Genomic DNA, 17,155 nt, shown 5'->3' with positions numbered 1-17,155 from the left:
ACCACTGTGTCTGCAAAATGTTGCATCAGCTGTCTCCACACTAAGAGAAACCTTCTGCATTTTCCCAAGTCACTTACTAACCCAATAGTTTTGTGCCCTTTTTTTTTTTTAACATTTTAAATATCTTTGAGTGGGTGTTCCAGTCTGTCTAAGCACTCTCTCTTCCACACGGATGGAAAGGAGTTTTCTCACCTTGCCAACTTTTTCAGCTCATTGTTAATATCATGGTTAAACGGCTGTATATGCTGAGCTCTGACCAGGAAATCCCGGGCTTTTTCATATTCTGTCATGCAGAGACAAGCCTGCCATTGAAAGAAGACAGAGGCATCGCAGGATAAATATAGATTCACTGCCATTCTTCAGGACTCAAACATGTGCAACCACAAACATTTCTGAGACAGATCCAGGTAGCTCAGGAATCCCCCATGAAAAGATCTGCATGACAGATTTACAGGGCCAGATTTTCTAAGAGGTCAGATGCAGACAAACCACCTCAACTGCTGCAGCAGCTTAGGAGGCCTGGCCCAGACTTTAGTGGTTCTCCTCAGTTCATTCAAGGTTCTCTCGGTCAGTCAGGCCAGGGTATTCCCTGATGTAGCTACCAGAGGAATTCATTTTTGCCCACCTGGCCACACCTGAACAGCGCTTTGGCATTTCTTTGGTCAATCTCCAAGGCCTTCTCCCCATATGCCAAAGCCTGGGCAGGACGTTCCAGTTTCAGGTAAGTGAGAGAGAGATTCAGGAGCACCAGCAACTTGGAAGCGTTGATCTGACACTGCTCTGCCTCACTGGAAGGGCTGCGACCAAGGATGGAGAACGCCTGAGGAGACAGGGAAAAAGAACTAGGGCACAACAAATCTGTTATGGCAAGTGAGAAATCCATCTCATCACACAGCTACAACCATGTTTCTGCTTACTTAGGTCAGTTAAAAAATAGTAATAATCAAAACTCTAAATATACTGCATGGCATTATCAGTACGACTAGCCAGCTCAGCCATAAGACTACAGGTTTAGGAACCTATCAAAGAACTTGAAAGTGGCAGAAAAAGAAAAATTACACACAGGACTCAGACTTTAAGGACAAAGATGGAAGAGAAATCTTACAGGGAGAAAGGCAATTTAAATTATTTTTGTTACAAAAATACCAAGAAAAAACAACTGAATGGAAGGAAGAAAAAAATATCATAAAACCTCACTATCTCTGGAACAAAGGCAGATGCATTCCAGGTTGGGAATAACTGAGTATTTCCCTGCCTGGAGAGGTTGTGGAATCTCCATCCCTGGAGATGTTCAAAACCTGAACTGACACAGTGCAGGGCAACCTCCTGCAGCAGGGGGCTGGACTAGACAACCTCCAGAGGTTCCCACCAACCTCAACTACTCTGTGATTCCCAACTGGAAGGCTAAAAATGTTAGAGTGCCCAGTGTGCCAGTGATACCTGTTTCCAGACCAAAGGGATTCTAAATTCTTTCTCAAAGCACTAATCAGCACACTACTGCAATACAAGGCCATGCTGTATTATAACATCACCCAGCAAAAACTGACCTGAAAGGCTCTGGTTCAGCAGTCAGCCACACAAACTGCTCAGGGCTCACACAGCTGCTGAGATGTACTCTTCCATCTCAGCTAGAGCCCACAGAGAGCAAGCCCGAAGGAAAAGCATTCTGCCTATTTCTGCCAACCCTCTCCTTCCTTTACCACTGTTGCTCACACAAAAGCAGGTGTGTAAAGATCTGTTCTTAAATAACAAACTATGCCTGGAAAATATAACGAAGTTATTTGATCTCTAAATTGTACTTGGTATGGTGAGCTAAATAATCACTGCTTTCACAGCTTTTACACAATGGAAGACATTTTTTTCTGGTGTCATACCCTTTTGTATCTGTCTTTGGCACCCTCGAAGTGCCGCTTACGGTAGAGGTAGTTGCCAAACTCTCTCTCTGTGTCCGCCACTTTCAACACCTTTTGTAGCGGAAATGTATCCTGCTGTTCCTGTATAAAGAAATACCTGAATTTCAGCTCAAACAAAACAAAACAAGCAGACAGCTCAGACAGGAGAGTCCTGCACAGTCAGTCCCCTTCTATTCACCGAGCACGAGCCAGGCTGTTTTCAAGGCCCCTGCAGCGTCCAGCCAGGACACCACCACACAGCATTTCGCTTTGCCAGGCTGAAACATACCACTGTTCTTGTGCTGGTAACTCCTGGTGAAGAGTGCTACCAACCAGGTTAGGAAGCTCACCAGGACCAAAAGGACTCCAGGGGAGGGAAAAAAAAGCAGGAATTTGTTCTTAAATCCTGCCCAACTCTCTCATCTGCTTAGCACAGAGCAGACAGTTAACACAAATGCTATTCCTGGCACAAAAGGTGAAACTGATCAAAAGGCTTCATTGCTCTAATGGCTCAGCACCACCCAGCATGGCTGCCTCAGGCCAGTTCTGGGACCAGCCTGACACCCACACAAGACACCAACCAGCAAAACAAAAAAACCCAACAATAATAAAAAAAGATTTAAAAAAAAAAAATCGAGGGACAGGTTTTCTCCTGGGTTTGCTAGTTTGAACCAGCTCACAGAGAGAGGTCAGTTAGTCAGAAAGGGTGGGCAACTAGCAAGGGGAGTAAGCTCTTGCAACAAGTGTGGTTCACTCACAGGGTTACGTGTGGGGAAAAAATGGCCTGTGCAGCAGCAGGAGGGAATGAGGAGGGCCCCCCTAGCAGTGCTGCTGCCTGTGCCCCACTCACTGACCCACAACCACAGTCCAAAGCCCTTTACATGAAAAGGGGGAATTAACAATAACACTGTAACTCACCAGGGAGGAAAGCCAACAGTGAAGGAGCACTTGGGAGAGCAGCCAAGAAGCAGAGACAAAGGGTGGGGGCTGGGGGGGCACTTGGACACTGCAGCCTGAACAGCATTTTTACAGACAGCTCATTACTGTTCCTTCAGAAAAATTCCTGGAAGCTGGTGCCCTCTAGTGAAACCATGAGGTTTGTTATAAAGCTAAAAATAAATGGAAGTCATTCCACTGACTCCAGCACACAGGAGCAAACAAAGGCAGCTCCCAGCTTCTCCCTCTGCACAGGACTGCAAACAGAGCAAGGCATGCAGGGGCAGCATTAAAGGGCATGTGTTTGTATCAGAGCAGAGCTAGCAGCCCAGGGTCTGGATAACTGCACCTGCATTAAGCTAAACATATGTAATGCATGAGCCACAGCAACTGGAAGGAAAGACAACAGAGGTTTAGCCTCCAGATTTAGGTCTCAAACCTTATTAAGGCAACTCACAGCAGTCAACTGAAAGAATGTGTCAGATTCATCCGAGTCTAGGAAGTCCAGCACCTCCACTTCGAACATGACCGTGGCATTCGGGGGAATGAGAGGAGGACAGCCCTGACGCCCATAGGCATAATCCGGTGTGAAGACAAATCTTGCCACCTCTCCCTTCTTCATTGTCAGCAGGCCAATTTCCAGGCCCCACAGCGTAATGTCTGTCACAAGATTTGGAAGGTCATAAGAATCACACACATGGAAACCCCCTTAGACACCAAACAACAATCTGTCTTAAAGCCTGGAGGAAAAAGTCCTTGGTGGCTCATATCTCAGCAGCTACAATGGTCAGCTGCCCCCTGTTCCGGATTATCAAGGCAGTCTGCTGTGGGACCAAGCACGCAGTGAACAGCAACATCTCCTCTCCGGTGATCTAAAAACACCAAGACAAGCACCCCCACTGCCACTAACAGTCAAGAGGGGCAGAGAGTGATCAGTTCCAGACTGACCATCCCCTGTGTGAAGCAGAAGGATTTTGGACTCCATTAACAAGTTTTAAAGGTTTCAAATAACATAAAGATACTAAACAGCATTTAAATTGACATGTCCTAATGGGCTGGTCTTTACAACCCCAAGTCCCAGGACAAACATTTTGGCTCAAACTTACCTTTTCCAAGTTTCATCAGCCCAGGAAACCTGCTGTAGTAGTTTGTGCAGAAGGGCTCATCCCAGTGTTCCAGGTATCCAGAGTACTTCACTGTGGGGCCCAAAGCAAGGAGTCAGAAGAAAAAAGCAAGAGTTTGATATCATATCCAGTAACAGTACCATCAGGAGCACACTGGGAGTTGGTTTTGCAATGCCACCCTTTTATCCTGCTTTTCTTTTATTCCTTCTGCTGTAGAACAGCAGAGGCAGCACAAACCACCCTGTCTTTTGTACCAAAAACCTGATCACATCCCAGTAGCCAAGTGGTGTTGACTGTGTTTTAACATCATCACCAGAAAATGCAGCTGCTTCACAGTCCTGATCCCTATCTAATTAAGGGATGTGATTTTGTGTTTTTAAGAATTGGAAACTTCAGCTGTAGCAATTAAAATGCCCCAATTGTCTGCAGAAATATGTAACAAAGGCTTTCCTAACCAAAGCTGGAGCCCTGGAAAGAGAAACAAAGAGGAAAATGAATCCTTCCAAGCTCTGCCACTCTCCTGGGCACTGTATGCATAACTCCAGTTCTCAGTTAGAAAATGCAGTATAATGGGCTTCCCTTGACACAGCACCATGCCCTTGCACTTCAGGAACCACTTTCAGCTTCAAACTTCTCTGTACTGTGAGCACAGGTGGGACCTGGAAAGCCTGCTTTTTTCAAGGTCAAGATGCCCTTTCATTTAATCTGTCAGCCACAAGAAGTTAAACAGAGTATTCCAAGTGCTAAAATACTGATAAGGAGAGGAGACAGTCTCTGAAACAGAAAGACATACTACTGTATAAGCACTTTTAAGTTCTTGTTCTGATCTCATGCTAAAGTCCAAAGCACTCAGATCTGCCACCCACAAGCACCTCAACATTAGAGGCTCAGGGGATCTTTTACAACAGGTTCTGCCTTCTCCAATTCCTCCAGCACATGCTTCAGGCCCAGCCACAGAGATCAAAGCAAGGACCTTGCACCGAGATGTGAATGACATAGAGGAGCATGAGACCCTGACTTCAGTCTACGCTTCCAGGGATTTTTGGTTTTCTTAGTTCTGCTAATAACAGATTAAATTTTAACAATTGCCATTTACAAAGAAAGCTGCTCCAGAGACGGTCAGCGGATGCTGCAGGTTTGTACCCACGAAGAAGGGCACAATGTTACCACAGAGCGCGCCAAAACCTCTGGGGAGCCAGGCTGCCGGCTCACGCAGCACTCATTGCAGGACGCCCGGCTGGTGGCGTGGAGCAGAGGACACGCAGCCCAGGAGAAGGCGTGAGAACCAGGCCGGGCCCCGTGACAGGGGGGTGCGCAGCCGCTGCCGCACGGCCTCCGGCGGCCCACGGGAGGAGCGCGGGCACCTCGGCCTGCTCAGCACCGCAGGCCCTGGAGCCCCGGCAGTACCTGCCACGGAGGCGGCCGGGGGCACGGCCTGCCCAGTGCCGGGGCGCAGCTCCTCCTTGAGCACGCCTCCATCGCCGCTGAGGTCCCGCAGGCCCCGGGTCCGCGCCAGGCACCGGAAGGAGGACGCAGCCGGGGCCTGCCCCGCCGGGCACGGCCTCCCCTGGGGCCCGAGCCTCGCCTCGCCCGCAGCCCCGCCGCGGCCCACCATCATCCACAGCGCCTACGCCCCTCGCCCTCTTCACCAATCACCGCCCACCACACCCTGCGCCTTCAGCCAATCACGCTCCGAGGAACGACCTCATCCCGACACGCTGCTTAAGAACCACGCGTCGGCGCCTCTCGGGGAGGGATACGTCTCTGCACAGCTATCGGCCAATGGGCGAGGGAGGCGTCACGCGGCGCCGCGGTGCACCCTGGGGGATGTAGTCCGCCCTCGCCCGTCGGGGCCCTGGGCCTGCGCAGCCGGCTCGTTCCGTGCCCACGGGCACGGGTGCCGCTGCAGCTGCCTTGCGCCGGCTCCCCGCTGTTCCCACCGGGACTGCGGGGAAAGCAGCCTCTTCCGAGCATTGTTTCCCTCAGGGAGACCCGGACGGTCCCGCTGGGCCGTGTCTGCTCGCAGCCCGGGGCCGCGCTGCCCCCGCCCTGGGGCACCCGCAGCAGTCCCAGTGCTGCAGCCACGGGCCCCGGGCCCTGGGCCCGCTCCCCTGACCTGAGCCTGTGGACTGGGGTACCTCGGCTTGGGTGCTGCCGTGGCTGCAGGAGAGGCCCCTTCGAGGGAGGGAGGGAGGGAGGGAGGGACATCCCCATGGCCTGTCCTCACCTGCCAGCCCCCCTCTGGGAACGGGTGCTGCACCCTCCTGGTTTACTGCGGCCCAAAGACCCAATGCCTTCAGCGTGAGGCTGAGGTGGGAGCCCCGGGCTAATCCTTTAACCTCTGTTTCCGCTTCCCCCACCCCACGGCCTCTGGAGGGTTGCCCAGAGCTGGACCCTCTGGCTGAGAAGCCTCCCTCATCCCCAGCTTCCCCTGGGCGATGCCAAGAGGGAAGCCACCAGGGTGGCCATAAGCCAAACGCATCCGTGAACCAAGGATAATTATACGAGAAACCATTTTTTGCATAGTCAGGCAAAGACACACGTGCCTCACCCCACACTGAAGGAGTGACGCTTTCGGTTCCTTCTGGTCTTTTCCAAAAGAATGAAAGGTTTTCAAACAACAAAAAAATACTGTTTCAACCAAAAAAGAGCTTTAGTTGGTAAGGAAGTCTTTTGGTGAAAATGTTTCCAATGTCCCAAGCAGCGTGGATGAGTGAAACCCCAGCAGGACTCGGGGAGACTGGCTGCTCAGGGAAGCAAACAGCACCGGCTCTTATCAAGGCTCCTGCCCACACAGTCATATGATGTGTGTGCCCGTACCTGTGCGGTGGGGCGGTGGGCAGCCCTTCACGGGGGTGTGACGCTTTCCTCAGAGCAGGAGAGGGGGACAAGAGGCTGCCTGGCCTCTCCCTGGCGAGCAGAGACATCCCCGGCAGGGCTGAGGCTGCAGGAGGGGAGCGGGTCAGCTCCCCGTCTCGCCAAGGGGCTGCCGGTCCCACCACCTGCCTCGTCTGCCCCTCTGACCAGGTCAAAATCTTCAGTTCAATCGGGAGAAGCCGAGTGACGTCCGTTGGGCTCAGTACACTGGGACGAGTGGAGGAGCCTGAGCTGGGGCCGGGAGGAAGCTGTGCAGGGTGCGTGAGTGCTGTGGTAAGCAGGAGGCTGTTATTCGGGTCCCCGGGAGGTATTTCTGTGTGAGCAGAGGGAGCAGCTGAAGCTGGTTCCCCCGTATGGGGTCCTGCGGTGTCTGATGGGTCACAGGCTGACAGTCGAGCTTTCCTTGATTCACTAAGCTCCTATAGCAACGTATGATAAAAGTTGAGCTCAAGATCACAGCTTCCCCTTTCCCCGGGGAAATTACAAAGTCTTTGACCTCAGGTTTATTTTCTTCAACTTCAGGTCATGTCTTTGACTTGCCCAGGATCTTGGTGGTTATATCCCCCAGTGCTGGGAACAGCATGGGAGGCAATGCTGCATGAACCTTATAGCTGTTAAATAGGCTGGCCACCTACAGCCCCAGGACTGGCGGGAGAGGCTGGGATTTGGGCTCGTGTCTCTTGGGCGTGCTGGCCCAGAGTGTGGAGTGCTGCAGGGACCAGAGACTGCACTGTGTTTCAAGGGGGTGAGCTGCAGTCGCAGCCCTGCACGCTGTGCCTCAGCTTCCCCACCATCTTATCGGTCAAATACGGCCTCACAGGTGTTTACCGTGTGGTGGTTGTCCCTGTCTCCTAGATAAACGTGCTTTTTATGATTTCTTTCTGCTTTTGCTTACATGCATCACTTGAGCTAATGCCAATCTTTATGAGGATGTCCATGACTAAGACAATAAGCCCAGAGAGATCTGTAGGAATTCATACAGGCCAGGGTCAATAATGGAATTTTCAGCAGAAAATCCCTCTTGGCTCTGACTCCAGCCCTGGCACACAGGCAGGTCTCCTCTGAGGTGGGCTGCAGTCTGACACCCCTGCCAGGCAAAGGCCACAGATGGGAACAGCTTGGTGGTCACTTCTGACACCTTAGGCAGATCCAGCAGGCATGGCCAGGTGTGGTCTCACGTCTCCAGAGCCCAAACCCACTGCGGGTTAAAATAAGCATCTCAGATTTTGCGTGGAGCCTAATGATGAGTTTGCAACTGTCTGCACTGCTGCCGGGGAGTGGAGGTGTTTCTCTGTTTCACCCCCTCTCCATCTTCACTCATCTCTATCTTGCTCTTGGAACAGGACTGATCTTCCACCTGTGTCCCAGGCCAGGTCTGTGCTGCTGTGTGGGAAGCTGGCAGGATGGCTCGGAGGATGAGCATCGACGAGCTGGAGGACCAGCTCCTCTGTCCCATCTGCTTGGAGGTCTTCAAGGACCCCCTCATGCTGCAGTGTGGGCATTCGTACTGCAAGTCCTGCGTGGTGTCACTCTCCGGAGAGCTGGACGGGCAGTTCCTGTGCCCCGTGTGCCGCCAAACCGTGGACTGCAGCGCCTCACCACCCAACGTCACACTAGCTCGCGTCATCGAGGCACTGCAGAGCCGGGGTGAGGCAGAGCCCACCCCGGAGTCCTGCCCAATGCACCACAATCCCCTCAGCCTCTTCTGTGAGGCCGACCAAGAGGTGATCTGCGGGCTGTGCGGCACCATCGGCAACCACCGCCAGCACAAGATAACCCCCATCTCTACCACATACTGCCGGATGAAGGTTGGCAGGCAAAGCCAGGCGAGGGTCCTGGGGTGGGGGTTAGGCTACCTGCAGTGCTTGCTGGCCATATGTCCCCTTTCCTTCAAGGGACAGGCTGAAAATGATGCCAGGGTGGGAAGCACGGTCCCATGGCACAGCCAGATGTGGGGCAAGGTCCCTGGAGCTGGGGGGCAGCTGTTTCTCAGGCTGACCGTGTCCCTGGCTGAGAGGACTCACAGTTTTGCTGGCTGCAGCGCAATGGGGAGAGCTGGGGGTCAGGGAGTGTCGGCGTGGCCTTTCAAGACTGTTTCCAAATACCATCAAAAAGAGTCTGGAGATAAGGCTGAGGTGTGGTGCCGCAAGAGAGCAGGGAGGCAGGGAAACAGGAGCCCCAGCCAGGGAGAGTAAACAGCTGGCATCCCTGCCCAGCATCACATGAAAGCCCCAGGAATGGAAAAGCACAGGGCCACCCGGCCCCTCTGCTCCTGGCACCGGGGAGATAAAAGCAGGAGGCACCAGAAGTGCTCCTGCCCCAGCAAGGCTCCCGGGACTGGTGCTAGGAGGGTGCCACTGGCCTGGTGCTGGCTTGCGGCTGGTTGCCACCTGGTTGCCACCTGCTTGCCTGGTGCAGAGCCACCACGGGGTGTGAGATATCGAGGTCAGGAATGGGAGCAGAGTCCTGATGCTCCTGGCAAGAGTACTTGGTCAGCAGCATCCAGATCAGGGCCATGCTCTGAGTGCTCTCCTGCCTCTGGCAACCCCAAATCCTCTAGATCAAGAGAGTCAAGATCAGCAGGACGTGCAGGGCCCCAGAAAGCTTAGAGGAAGCTTAGGAGAACATGGCTTCTGAGGGCCATTTGTTCCTCAGGGGGCTGACAAGCACTGCCTACGATCAAGGAGGCTGCCAGAGAGGTCCCTCCCACAGAGGTGCTGTCTTTTCAGGAGGAGCTGTCTGTACTGCTGACCGATGTCCACCAGTACAAGAGGAACCTGGATGAACACTTCAACAAGCTCATCAATAACAAAAGTCGCATCGCGGTGAGTGCCATGTGCCAAGGGAGCCTCTGTCCCTGAGTCCTTTGTGTCCCAAGCAGCCCCTGGAGCAACCTCTGCTCCTGGGTCTCCACAGCTCACCTCCTCTACTCCTCTCCTTCTCTTCTCCCTTCCCTGGGATAGCAGACAGGGCTTATCTTCCACCCTATTCCTTGAAGTTTGTGTTCTCTCAGATTAAACATAGACCTGGTTTTGGGAAGGGTGACGTAGCCCTCTCTGGTGGCACAGCCCTGTTTTCGGAAGGGGTGACATAACCCTCTCCAAGCGTCCTGGCAGGATCAGCAGTCAGAGCTGGTTTGACCGAATGTCCTTGGAGGTGGGGAGATAATAGGTGAAAAGGACCCCCCCTTGGAGCAGGCTTCCTAGTCAGAGCAATGCCATTGGTTTCACATTGGGTTTATGCCTGGTTTAGCTGTGTGTCATTTTCCCACACAGTAGATGTCTCCAAGAGACCTCCTGGCATTCCTTCTGAGGCTAAAGCTTCCCAGTGGGACTCCTCAGAAAGGCTCAACCCAAATGAAAGTGGAGCTGTACTCTTCTCCCCCTTAGCCCAGGACACAGGTTGTTCCCTGGGAGCAGAGGGAGCCAAAAGCCTTGAAGGCTCTGGTGAAGCTGCTTGTGACATCAGGAAACCAAAATCTGGGGGAGAAGAGGCATAAGGCAGGGGTGCCATGGTGGTGAGCAGCTGAGGACAGCAGGATGAAACAACATCTAGCCTGCTGTGAAGAGCTGGTCTTTATTTGGAAAGCCAGTGGACGGCAGCTTGGTGGGACATGTTGACATTGCTGTTGGCATCTCTGAAACAAAAAAGCAGGTGAAGGGGATGGAGCAAGGCAGCCCTGCAGAGCTGCTTGCTGTCTCCCTGCAGAACGAGGCAGATGTCTTCAAGTGGGTGATCCGGAAGGAGTTCCAGGAGCTGCACAGGTACATCGATGAGGAGAAGGCCACCTTCCTGGAGAGCATTGAGGGGAAGGCAGCCCAGCTCATCACTTCAATTGAGTCCCAGGTCAAGCAGACGTCAGACGCCCTGCAGAGGCTTAAGGAGATGCAAAGCTCTCTGGAGGCACTCAGCAACGAAAGCCAGCTTGATTTCATCCGGGTGAGCGTGCTCACTAGTGAAAGGCAGTGACAGTCAGGCAGGCTCTCCAGCCTTCAGCCCACTGCTCATAGCCCTGAGCCCTGCCATGGGCAGTGGGTACCTCACCAAGCATAGCTGGGACACCACAAGAAGTGAGATGTAGGTGCCCTCTGCCCAGCCAGGGCTTTGCCCAACGGGAGAGACCTGCCTTCCATGAGAGGCAATGCCCTTAGCTCTCCCAGGAGAGGAGAGCCCTGGCCTCCCCAGCCCAGGGCATAGATGTGTACAGCTGTGACCATGCAGAGGTGCTGCCGTTCCGTCAGTCTCCCACCACTGACTTTCTCTTTCTCTTGTGTTTTCCAGAAATATGGCTCCTCCCAGTTCAGGTGAGTGGTGGGACCCAGCAGCAAACAGCATCAATGGGGATGGCAGTGCCTCTGCACCAGGGCTAGAGGTCCCAGGCCAGTGGGCATCTCAGCATCGCTGGTACAGCCTCGCATGGACACTGCTGTTGTGATGGATAGCTACGGCCAGAGCCATGCTTGCAGCCCTAGAAGAGGGCAAGAGCAGCTGGTGAGACACCAGTGGCTCCATCATACATGGCAGCCAGGTAAGAACAAGTTACACACCGTCCCTGTCAGCTGCGTCACAGCTGCCCACATCTTTCTAGGTCAGAGCTCCCCAGCCTGCACCCCAGCGATGGCATCTTTAGCCCCGTGTCCTTCAAGCCGTGTTTCCACCAAGACGACATCAAGATGACTGTGTGGAAGCGCCTGCACCGCCGCGTCCTGCCAGGTATTGACCTGCTCTGCTGGCAGCACGCCAGGTGCCCTGGCTCACTGGCGTGTGGGACAGGCTGCCCAGCCAGCATCACACTGCCCCAGTCTCTGTCTTGCTCTCTGCTTGTGCACTCCTCAGGAGAGCTCCTGGAGCAGTGGCTGGCTGTGTCTTGTGCTGGTAGCAGCCTGCTCTTGCATAACAGTCCAGCTGCTTGAAGTTCAGCAGTGCCAGCCCTCAGGGCTGAGTTGGGGTCTGCCAGACCGCTGCCTGCTAGCGTGCCTGGAGCATGCATGCTTTCCTTCTAGCTCCAGAGATGCTGAAATTGGACCCGGTGACAGCGCATCCCCTCCTGGAGCTCTTCAAGGGCGACACGGTGGTGCAGTGTGGGCTCTACCAGCGCCGGGACAGCAACCCCAAGCGTTTCAACTCCAGCAACTGCATCCTCACCTGCAAGGGCTTCTCCTGCGGCCAGCACTACTGGGAGGTGATTGTGGGCACCAGGAACCACTGGCGTGTGGGCATCATCAAGGGCACAGTCAGCCGCAAAGGAAAGCTCAGCAAGTCTCCTGAGAACGGCGTGTGGCTCATTGGCCTGAAGGAAGGGAAGGTCTACGAGGCCTTCAGCACCCCGCGGGCCACCCTGCCGCTGACCACCCGGCCCCAGCGCATTGGCATCTACCTGCACTATGAGAAGGGCGAGCTGACCTTCTACAATGCTGACAACCCTGATGAGCTCAGCCCCATCTACACCTTCCAGGCAGAGTTCCAGGGCCAGCTCTACCCCATTGTGGACCTGTGCTGGCCAGAGCGAGGGCCCTACTCCCCTCCCATCATCCTGCCTGCACCTGCTGCGAGGCAGCACTCCCGGGCACCGTACAACCATCCTGCCCCAGAGGAACCCATGAAGCCATAGCCTGGCCAGCAGGATGAGGCTGTGGCCAGGGAGGGCTGTGGCCAATCCCAATGGCCCGCAGCAGAGGGGAGTCATGCTGCTTGCAGGGTTGTCCTGAGGCGGAAGCTCTGGTACTGCAGAGTAAGCTTCAGCAGCAGAGCAGGGTCCTTCCCCTCTCCTCTTAAGAGCATAAAATGTCAGCTTTGATCTCTGAATCCCCATCCCTAGTCTGGCAGGCTGACCCAAAAGCCTAAAACACATCTGGCCTGTAAAGATCTCTCTATGGAAAGGAGCACCTGCCTGAAAAGCGTGAGCCGTGAGCGTCCGGGGTCTTTGTTGGCATGTCCTTCTTCTGAATAAATGGAGTTTGTGTTAGGTGAGCTGGTTGCTGGCCAACACTGGTACTGTGTCTGAGGAACCAGCCGCAGCTGGAGCTGACTGGGCAGCCGCAGTGCTCTGTGGAGGCATGAGGGGCTGCTGGGAGGGGAAAACAGGAGCTGAAGAAGCAGCTGCAGAGAGCCCTTTGCCAGGCAGCAGAGGTCAGTCCCCGGCGGGAGGACGGCAGCCTGCCCGGGGCAGTGCCTCTTCCAGCTCCTCCGGGATGTGAGCTGGCATGGGGAACCACACGCAGAGCCTGCCCGGGTGCAACACTGTGCCTGGGGCCGTGGGCTGAGACAGCGTGAGGAGAGCAAGGCTGGATATCCGGACACAGCCGGGAGCTTGGCCTGACCAGCTCGGCCGCCCTGCACACAGCCTGGCAGCAGCTCTCCAGCCGCTCCTTGGCAAGTTGTTCTGGCTAACCGCAAAGAGTCACCCAGGACCCGTTCCTCAGGCTTGTCACCAAAATTCACAGCCAGCCCATGCCGACTGAGAGAGGCCAGGACACAGAATATACCGTTACTGGGGCAAATATTTATCCCCATGCATGAGGTGTCCCCAGCAAATTGGGGCACCCAAACGTGCCTTTACACGGGGTTCTCGTACCCCTCAATCCTTCAGGTCTGAGACGACTTGACTACCACCAGCACCCACGCCACCGATTACTAATCGTAGCTCAACTGTGCAACCCAACTCCAGTTTTGCAGCATTCTCGCTGCGGGTCGGTGGATCCGGGTGTCCCTGGAGTCAGTCTTGCCCGTGTTACTGGTCTATGATGCCAGGCGAGGCTGGGAGGGTTTCAAAGACCTGTCGGGGGGCTGGGACATGGCGTTACCGGGGTCGCCCCCGCTATCCTTTATCGTTCCCAGAAGCACCGTCCTTCTCCCCAGGGCCGGGCCGTCCCTTCGTGTGTCTTACTCCAGCACCCCGTCCCGCCGCACGGCCTCACCGGGGCCCACACGCGCGAACGACGTCAGCGCGCCAGAGAGACCCCCCGGTGGGACGGCACGCCTCTCCACAGCAGGCCACCCGCGCTGCCCTCACGGCTGCTGCCCGCCCCCAGCCTCCGCCCGCCGGCCGTGCGGCCCAGGGGGCCGGGGCCCGCCCCCTTCCCCGGCGGCCGCCGCCGCCGCCGCCGAGGGGCCCCGCCAGGCCCCGGCTCCGCCGCTCGCCCCCTACCGGCCGGGAGGTCGTACCGCCGGAAGTGGCGGCGGTCGCACGCGGCCCGGCGGGGACATGGCGCTCTACAGCGCGGCCGCCGCCGTCCTGGAGGGGCTGGAGCGCGGCGACGGCGGGATTAAGAGCCTGGTGTACAACAGCCGCTTCCCGGTGCGGGGCGGGGGGCGGCCCGGGGGGAGGTTAGGCCGGAAGCGGTAGGCCCGGTGGGGGTTAGGCCCGAGGCGGGGAGGCTCGGTGAGAGTTAGGCCCGGGAGGGGGGGTGTAGGCCCGAGGTGGGGAGGCCCGGTGGGAGTGAGGCCCGAGGCGGGGTTAGACCCGGGGGGTGGGGGTGGGTCTAGGCCCGAGGCGGGGAGGCCCGGGGGGGTGGGCGGCGGGCTCGGGCCCCGTCGCCGGGCAGCCCCTGACCGCCCCACAGCACGTCCGGCAGCTGTACGCCCTGGTGTCCGAGACACTCCGCTACTCCTCGGTGCTGGAGAAGCTGCTGGCCGGCGCCGCGCTGCTGCGGGCCGAGAAGAAGCTGCCGCTGCCGCTGGCGAAGGTAAGGGGGACCGGGGGGCGGCCCCTTGGCGGCGGGTCCCGGGCTGGCAGGGCCGGGCTCACCCACGTCCCCACAGGTGCTGGTGTACGACCTGCTCTTCGGCAAGGGCCTGAAGTGCGGGGGCCGCTGGAAGGCGCTGGCCCGGCGGCACCGGGCCCGGCTGGAGGCTGAGCTGGCCCGCCTGAAGGTGCAGCAGAAGGTGAGCCGCAATGAGGACCTCCTGGCCCCGGTGCAGGCAGCGTGTCCCAGAGGTAAGTGGGCCTCGGGGCAGGGTGGTCTCCCTGTGCTGGCAGCAGTGGTGGGTTGTGTCTGACCCGGCTGGCTCCCCCAGCCTGCCAGGTACCACGCTATGTCCGAGTCAACACCCTGAAGACTTGTGTCGACGATGCAATTGACTTCTTCAAGCGCCAGGGCTACTCTTACCTGGGCAAGGCAGCCAGGTGAGCATTTCTTTCTGCCATCCCACCTTATCTGGGACGTGAGCGAGTGGCAGGGGCTTGGGACGAGGTCCTGTGGGCTGAAGGGTTGCTGGTCTTGGTGCTTATGGTGTCCAGCTTGGGGTCTCTGTCACTCCCCGCTCTTACTGTCTGCCCCTCTGGGTGCTGCCTGGTGCCGAAGTGGAGAGGAGGTGTGGGGCGAAGGGGGTTCTCAGCCTGGGCTCTAGCGTGGGCATGGTGAAGCACGACTCTGTGTTCATCCTCCCTGTGCCTCGTGGACAGTGTGGAGGAACTGAGGGCCCTCTCCGGGAAGAAATTTTTGTTGGATCTTCATCTCCCGGAGCTGCTGGTTTTCCCTCCGGAGACGGACTTCCATGACAACCTCCTGTACACTTCAGGACACATAATTCTGCAGGACAAGGTGGGGGAGCTGGAGAGCAGGAGGCTGCAGGGGGGAAACCACTGACACGGGTGGAGGGTCAGCCCCTTCCTCCATGCCAAGGGCTGGGTTTGGTTCAGCTTTGCTGCAGCACTTGAAGTCTGAGTGGAAACTGTGAATGCAGCCTGCAGCTATGGGGTTCCCCAGCGGTTTTGCTTCTGTAGCCTGTAGGTACAGGATGAATTGCTCTGAACTGGGCTGTAAAAATGCCCCGTAGGGAACTGGGGACCAGCACCTGGGAGGAATGCGGGCCTGGGAGCTGGGCAGAGGCTTCCAGCAGCGGATGGTAGTGGTGGACTTGGCCCGGTGTTGTCTGTGGCTGTCTGCGACCCCGCAGCATCAGCCATGCCCTGAGGAGGGGCCAGGGGTGCTTGCTGCCTGTACCTCTCACGAGGCTTTGCCCTCTTGCAGGCCAGCTGCCTCCCTGCCTTCCTCCTCAGCCCTGCTGCTGGCTCCCACGTCATCGATGCCTGTGCTGCTCCTGGGAACAAGACCAGCCACCTGGCTGCCATCCTGAAGAACAAGGGGTGAGGGCAGGTTTGTGTGCTGGCAGGGAGGGAAGGGGTGCAGGTGGCCCTGGTCCCCCCGAACCACAGAGAGCAGGTGGCAGGAAGAGCTGCAGCTGTCACCCTGTACTGCCGACTCAGGCTGATGCCCACTTCTGCCTAGGTGGGCTGGTGGCTCTGATAGTGCTGGGCCACTGGAAAGGCCTGAGGGGATGTGAAGTCATGGAGGGGTTCATTTCCCAGCCCCTGCCTGACCCCGGCCCTGCTCAGTACTCCTGCCTGGGGGAGCAGCTCCTGAGCTCTGCCTGCCTGGCTGATGGCCAGTGTTTGGGGCTGCTGGGCAGCCTGTCGCTGTCAGTGCCGTTCCTAGGGCCGGGTGGGATGTTCATGCCTCTTTTGGGTGCCGGGCTCTGCCTTCAGCCAGATCTTTGCCTTTGACGTGGACACCAAGCGCCTGGCCACCATGAACACCATGCTGATGCGGGCCGGGGTCACTGGCTTCCAGCTGGCCCAGAAGGACTTCCTGACTGTGGATCCCAGAGACCCCAAGTACAGCAAGGTGACCTATATCCTCCTCGACCCATCCTGCAGTGGCTCAGGTAACACATGGGTCTCCAGCTGCCCCACCTGGAGCTGGGCTCTGGGTGTGAGGACCCGTGGGTGACAGTTGCTGTCCCCACAGGGATGGTGAACCGGGTGCCGAGGGAGGAGGCTGCCCCAAGTGCTGAGCGGCTGCAGGCGCTGGCTGGCTTCCAGCGCAAGGTTTTGAGCCATGCCCTGAGCTTCCCGGCTCTCCAGCGCCTGGTCTATTCCACCTGTTCGCTGCACCGGGAGGAGAATGAGGATGTGGTGCATGCTGTGCTACAGGAGTGGGGCTCGGCCTTCAGGTGTGTCTGCCTTGGTGGGGGGGACACAGTGCAGGGTGCTGCAGGACTTGGCCCTGACCGTTGTCCTATGCTACAGGCTGGTGAACGCCTTCCCTTCCTGGCCCTGCCGAGGACTTGCTGCCTTCTCCGGGGCAGAGAGCTGCCTCCGCGCCTCTCCTGCAGATACACTCACCCATGGCTTCTTTGTGGCTGTCCTGGAGCGGCACGGGGAAGGGACTGCTGCCCCCAGGTGAGAGGAGGGCTTGGGGGGCTCTGCCTGCCTCCAGCAGCTTCTCGGGATGGGGGGGGACCATGGCTCGGGAGGAGAGAAGATGGAGGGGCCTGGCTGTAGCAGGTGTGGGAGGTGAGGGTAGGAGTAATGGTACTGTGGTG

The 17,155-nt window shown here is 56.9% G+C and overlaps 3 protein-coding genes across 4 annotated transcripts in view; 2 read left to right on the top strand and 1 right to left on the bottom strand.

Moving 5' to 3' along the window:
• The window catches only part of FKBP6 (FKBP prolyl isomerase family member 6 (inactive)), a 28,845-nt gene extending 23,245 nt beyond the window's left edge, over positions 1–5,600 (bottom strand). The window contains exons 1-6 of one of the 2 annotated variants that reach the window (XM_069791596.1): positions 5,360–5,600; positions 3,935–4,024; positions 3,286–3,488; positions 1,875–1,994; positions 626–820; positions 193–302 (exon numbers count right to left, since the gene is read on the bottom strand). In XM_069791596.1, coding sequence (XP_069647697.1) covers positions 193–302; positions 626–820; positions 1,875–1,994; positions 3,286–3,488; positions 3,935–4,024; positions 5,360–5,570 — 929 coding nt within the window. In that variant the 5' untranslated portion in view covers positions 5,571–5,600. The remainder of the gene's footprint in view (positions 1–192; positions 303–625; positions 821–1,874; positions 1,995–3,285; positions 3,489–3,934; positions 4,025–5,359) is intronic. The other variant, XM_069791595.1, reaches the window with a different exon arrangement.
• The window catches only part of NSUN5 (NOP2/Sun RNA methyltransferase 5), a 197,362-nt gene that overhangs the window by 179,588 nt on the left and 619 nt on the right, over positions 1–17,155 (top strand). The window contains exons 2-10 of the mRNA XM_069791619.1: positions 14,025–14,126; positions 14,392–14,514; positions 14,591–14,765; positions 14,846–14,954; positions 15,234–15,372; positions 15,802–15,917; positions 16,317–16,495; positions 16,579–16,783; positions 16,860–17,012. Coding sequence (XP_069647720.1) covers positions 14,034–14,126; positions 14,392–14,514; positions 14,591–14,765; positions 14,846–14,954; positions 15,234–15,372; positions 15,802–15,917; positions 16,317–16,495; positions 16,579–16,783; positions 16,860–17,012 — 1,292 coding nt within the window. The 5' untranslated portion in view covers positions 14,025–14,033. The remainder of the gene's footprint in view (positions 1–14,024; positions 14,127–14,391; positions 14,515–14,590; positions 14,766–14,845; positions 14,955–15,233; positions 15,373–15,801; positions 15,918–16,316; positions 16,496–16,578; positions 16,784–16,859; positions 17,013–17,155) is intronic.
• TRIM50 (tripartite motif containing 50) lies at positions 8,228–12,799 on the top strand. Its single transcript, XM_069791620.1, has 5 exons — positions 8,228–8,637; positions 9,559–9,654; positions 10,538–10,768; positions 11,389–11,542; positions 11,833–12,799. Exons 1-5 carry the CDS (start codon positions 8,233–8,235, stop codon positions 12,438–12,440), a joined length of 1,494 nt encoding a protein of 497 aa, XP_069647721.1. The 5' UTR covers positions 8,228–8,232; the 3' UTR covers positions 12,441–12,799.

Source organism: Haliaeetus albicilla, chromosome 9 (genome assembly GCF_947461875.1).
Source record: "Haliaeetus albicilla chromosome 9, bHalAlb1.1, whole genome shotgun sequence".
Lineage (NCBI taxonomy): Eukaryota > Metazoa > Chordata > Aves > Accipitriformes > Accipitridae > Haliaeetus > Haliaeetus albicilla.
The sequence above is the reverse complement of the archived record's forward strand: the minus strand, read 5'-3'. Positions and strand labels throughout refer to the sequence as shown.

What these genes read in the sequence shown, in the direction of transcription:
- TRIM50 (XM_069791620.1), top strand. Translation starts at nt 8,233, where the DNA reads ATGGCTCGGAGGATGAGCATCGACGAGCTGGAGGACCAGCTCCTCTGT. An exon ending in GCCAGCTTGATTTCATCCGG is followed by an intron (nt 10,769 to 11,388) that starts GTGAGCGTGCTC and finishes CGTCCCTGTCAG; the next exon opens with CTGCGTCACAGCTGCCCACA. An exon ending in GCACCGCCGCGTCCTGCCAG is followed by an intron (nt 11,543 to 11,832) that starts GTATTGACCTGC and finishes CTTTCCTTCTAG; the next exon opens with CTCCAGAGATGCTGAAATTG.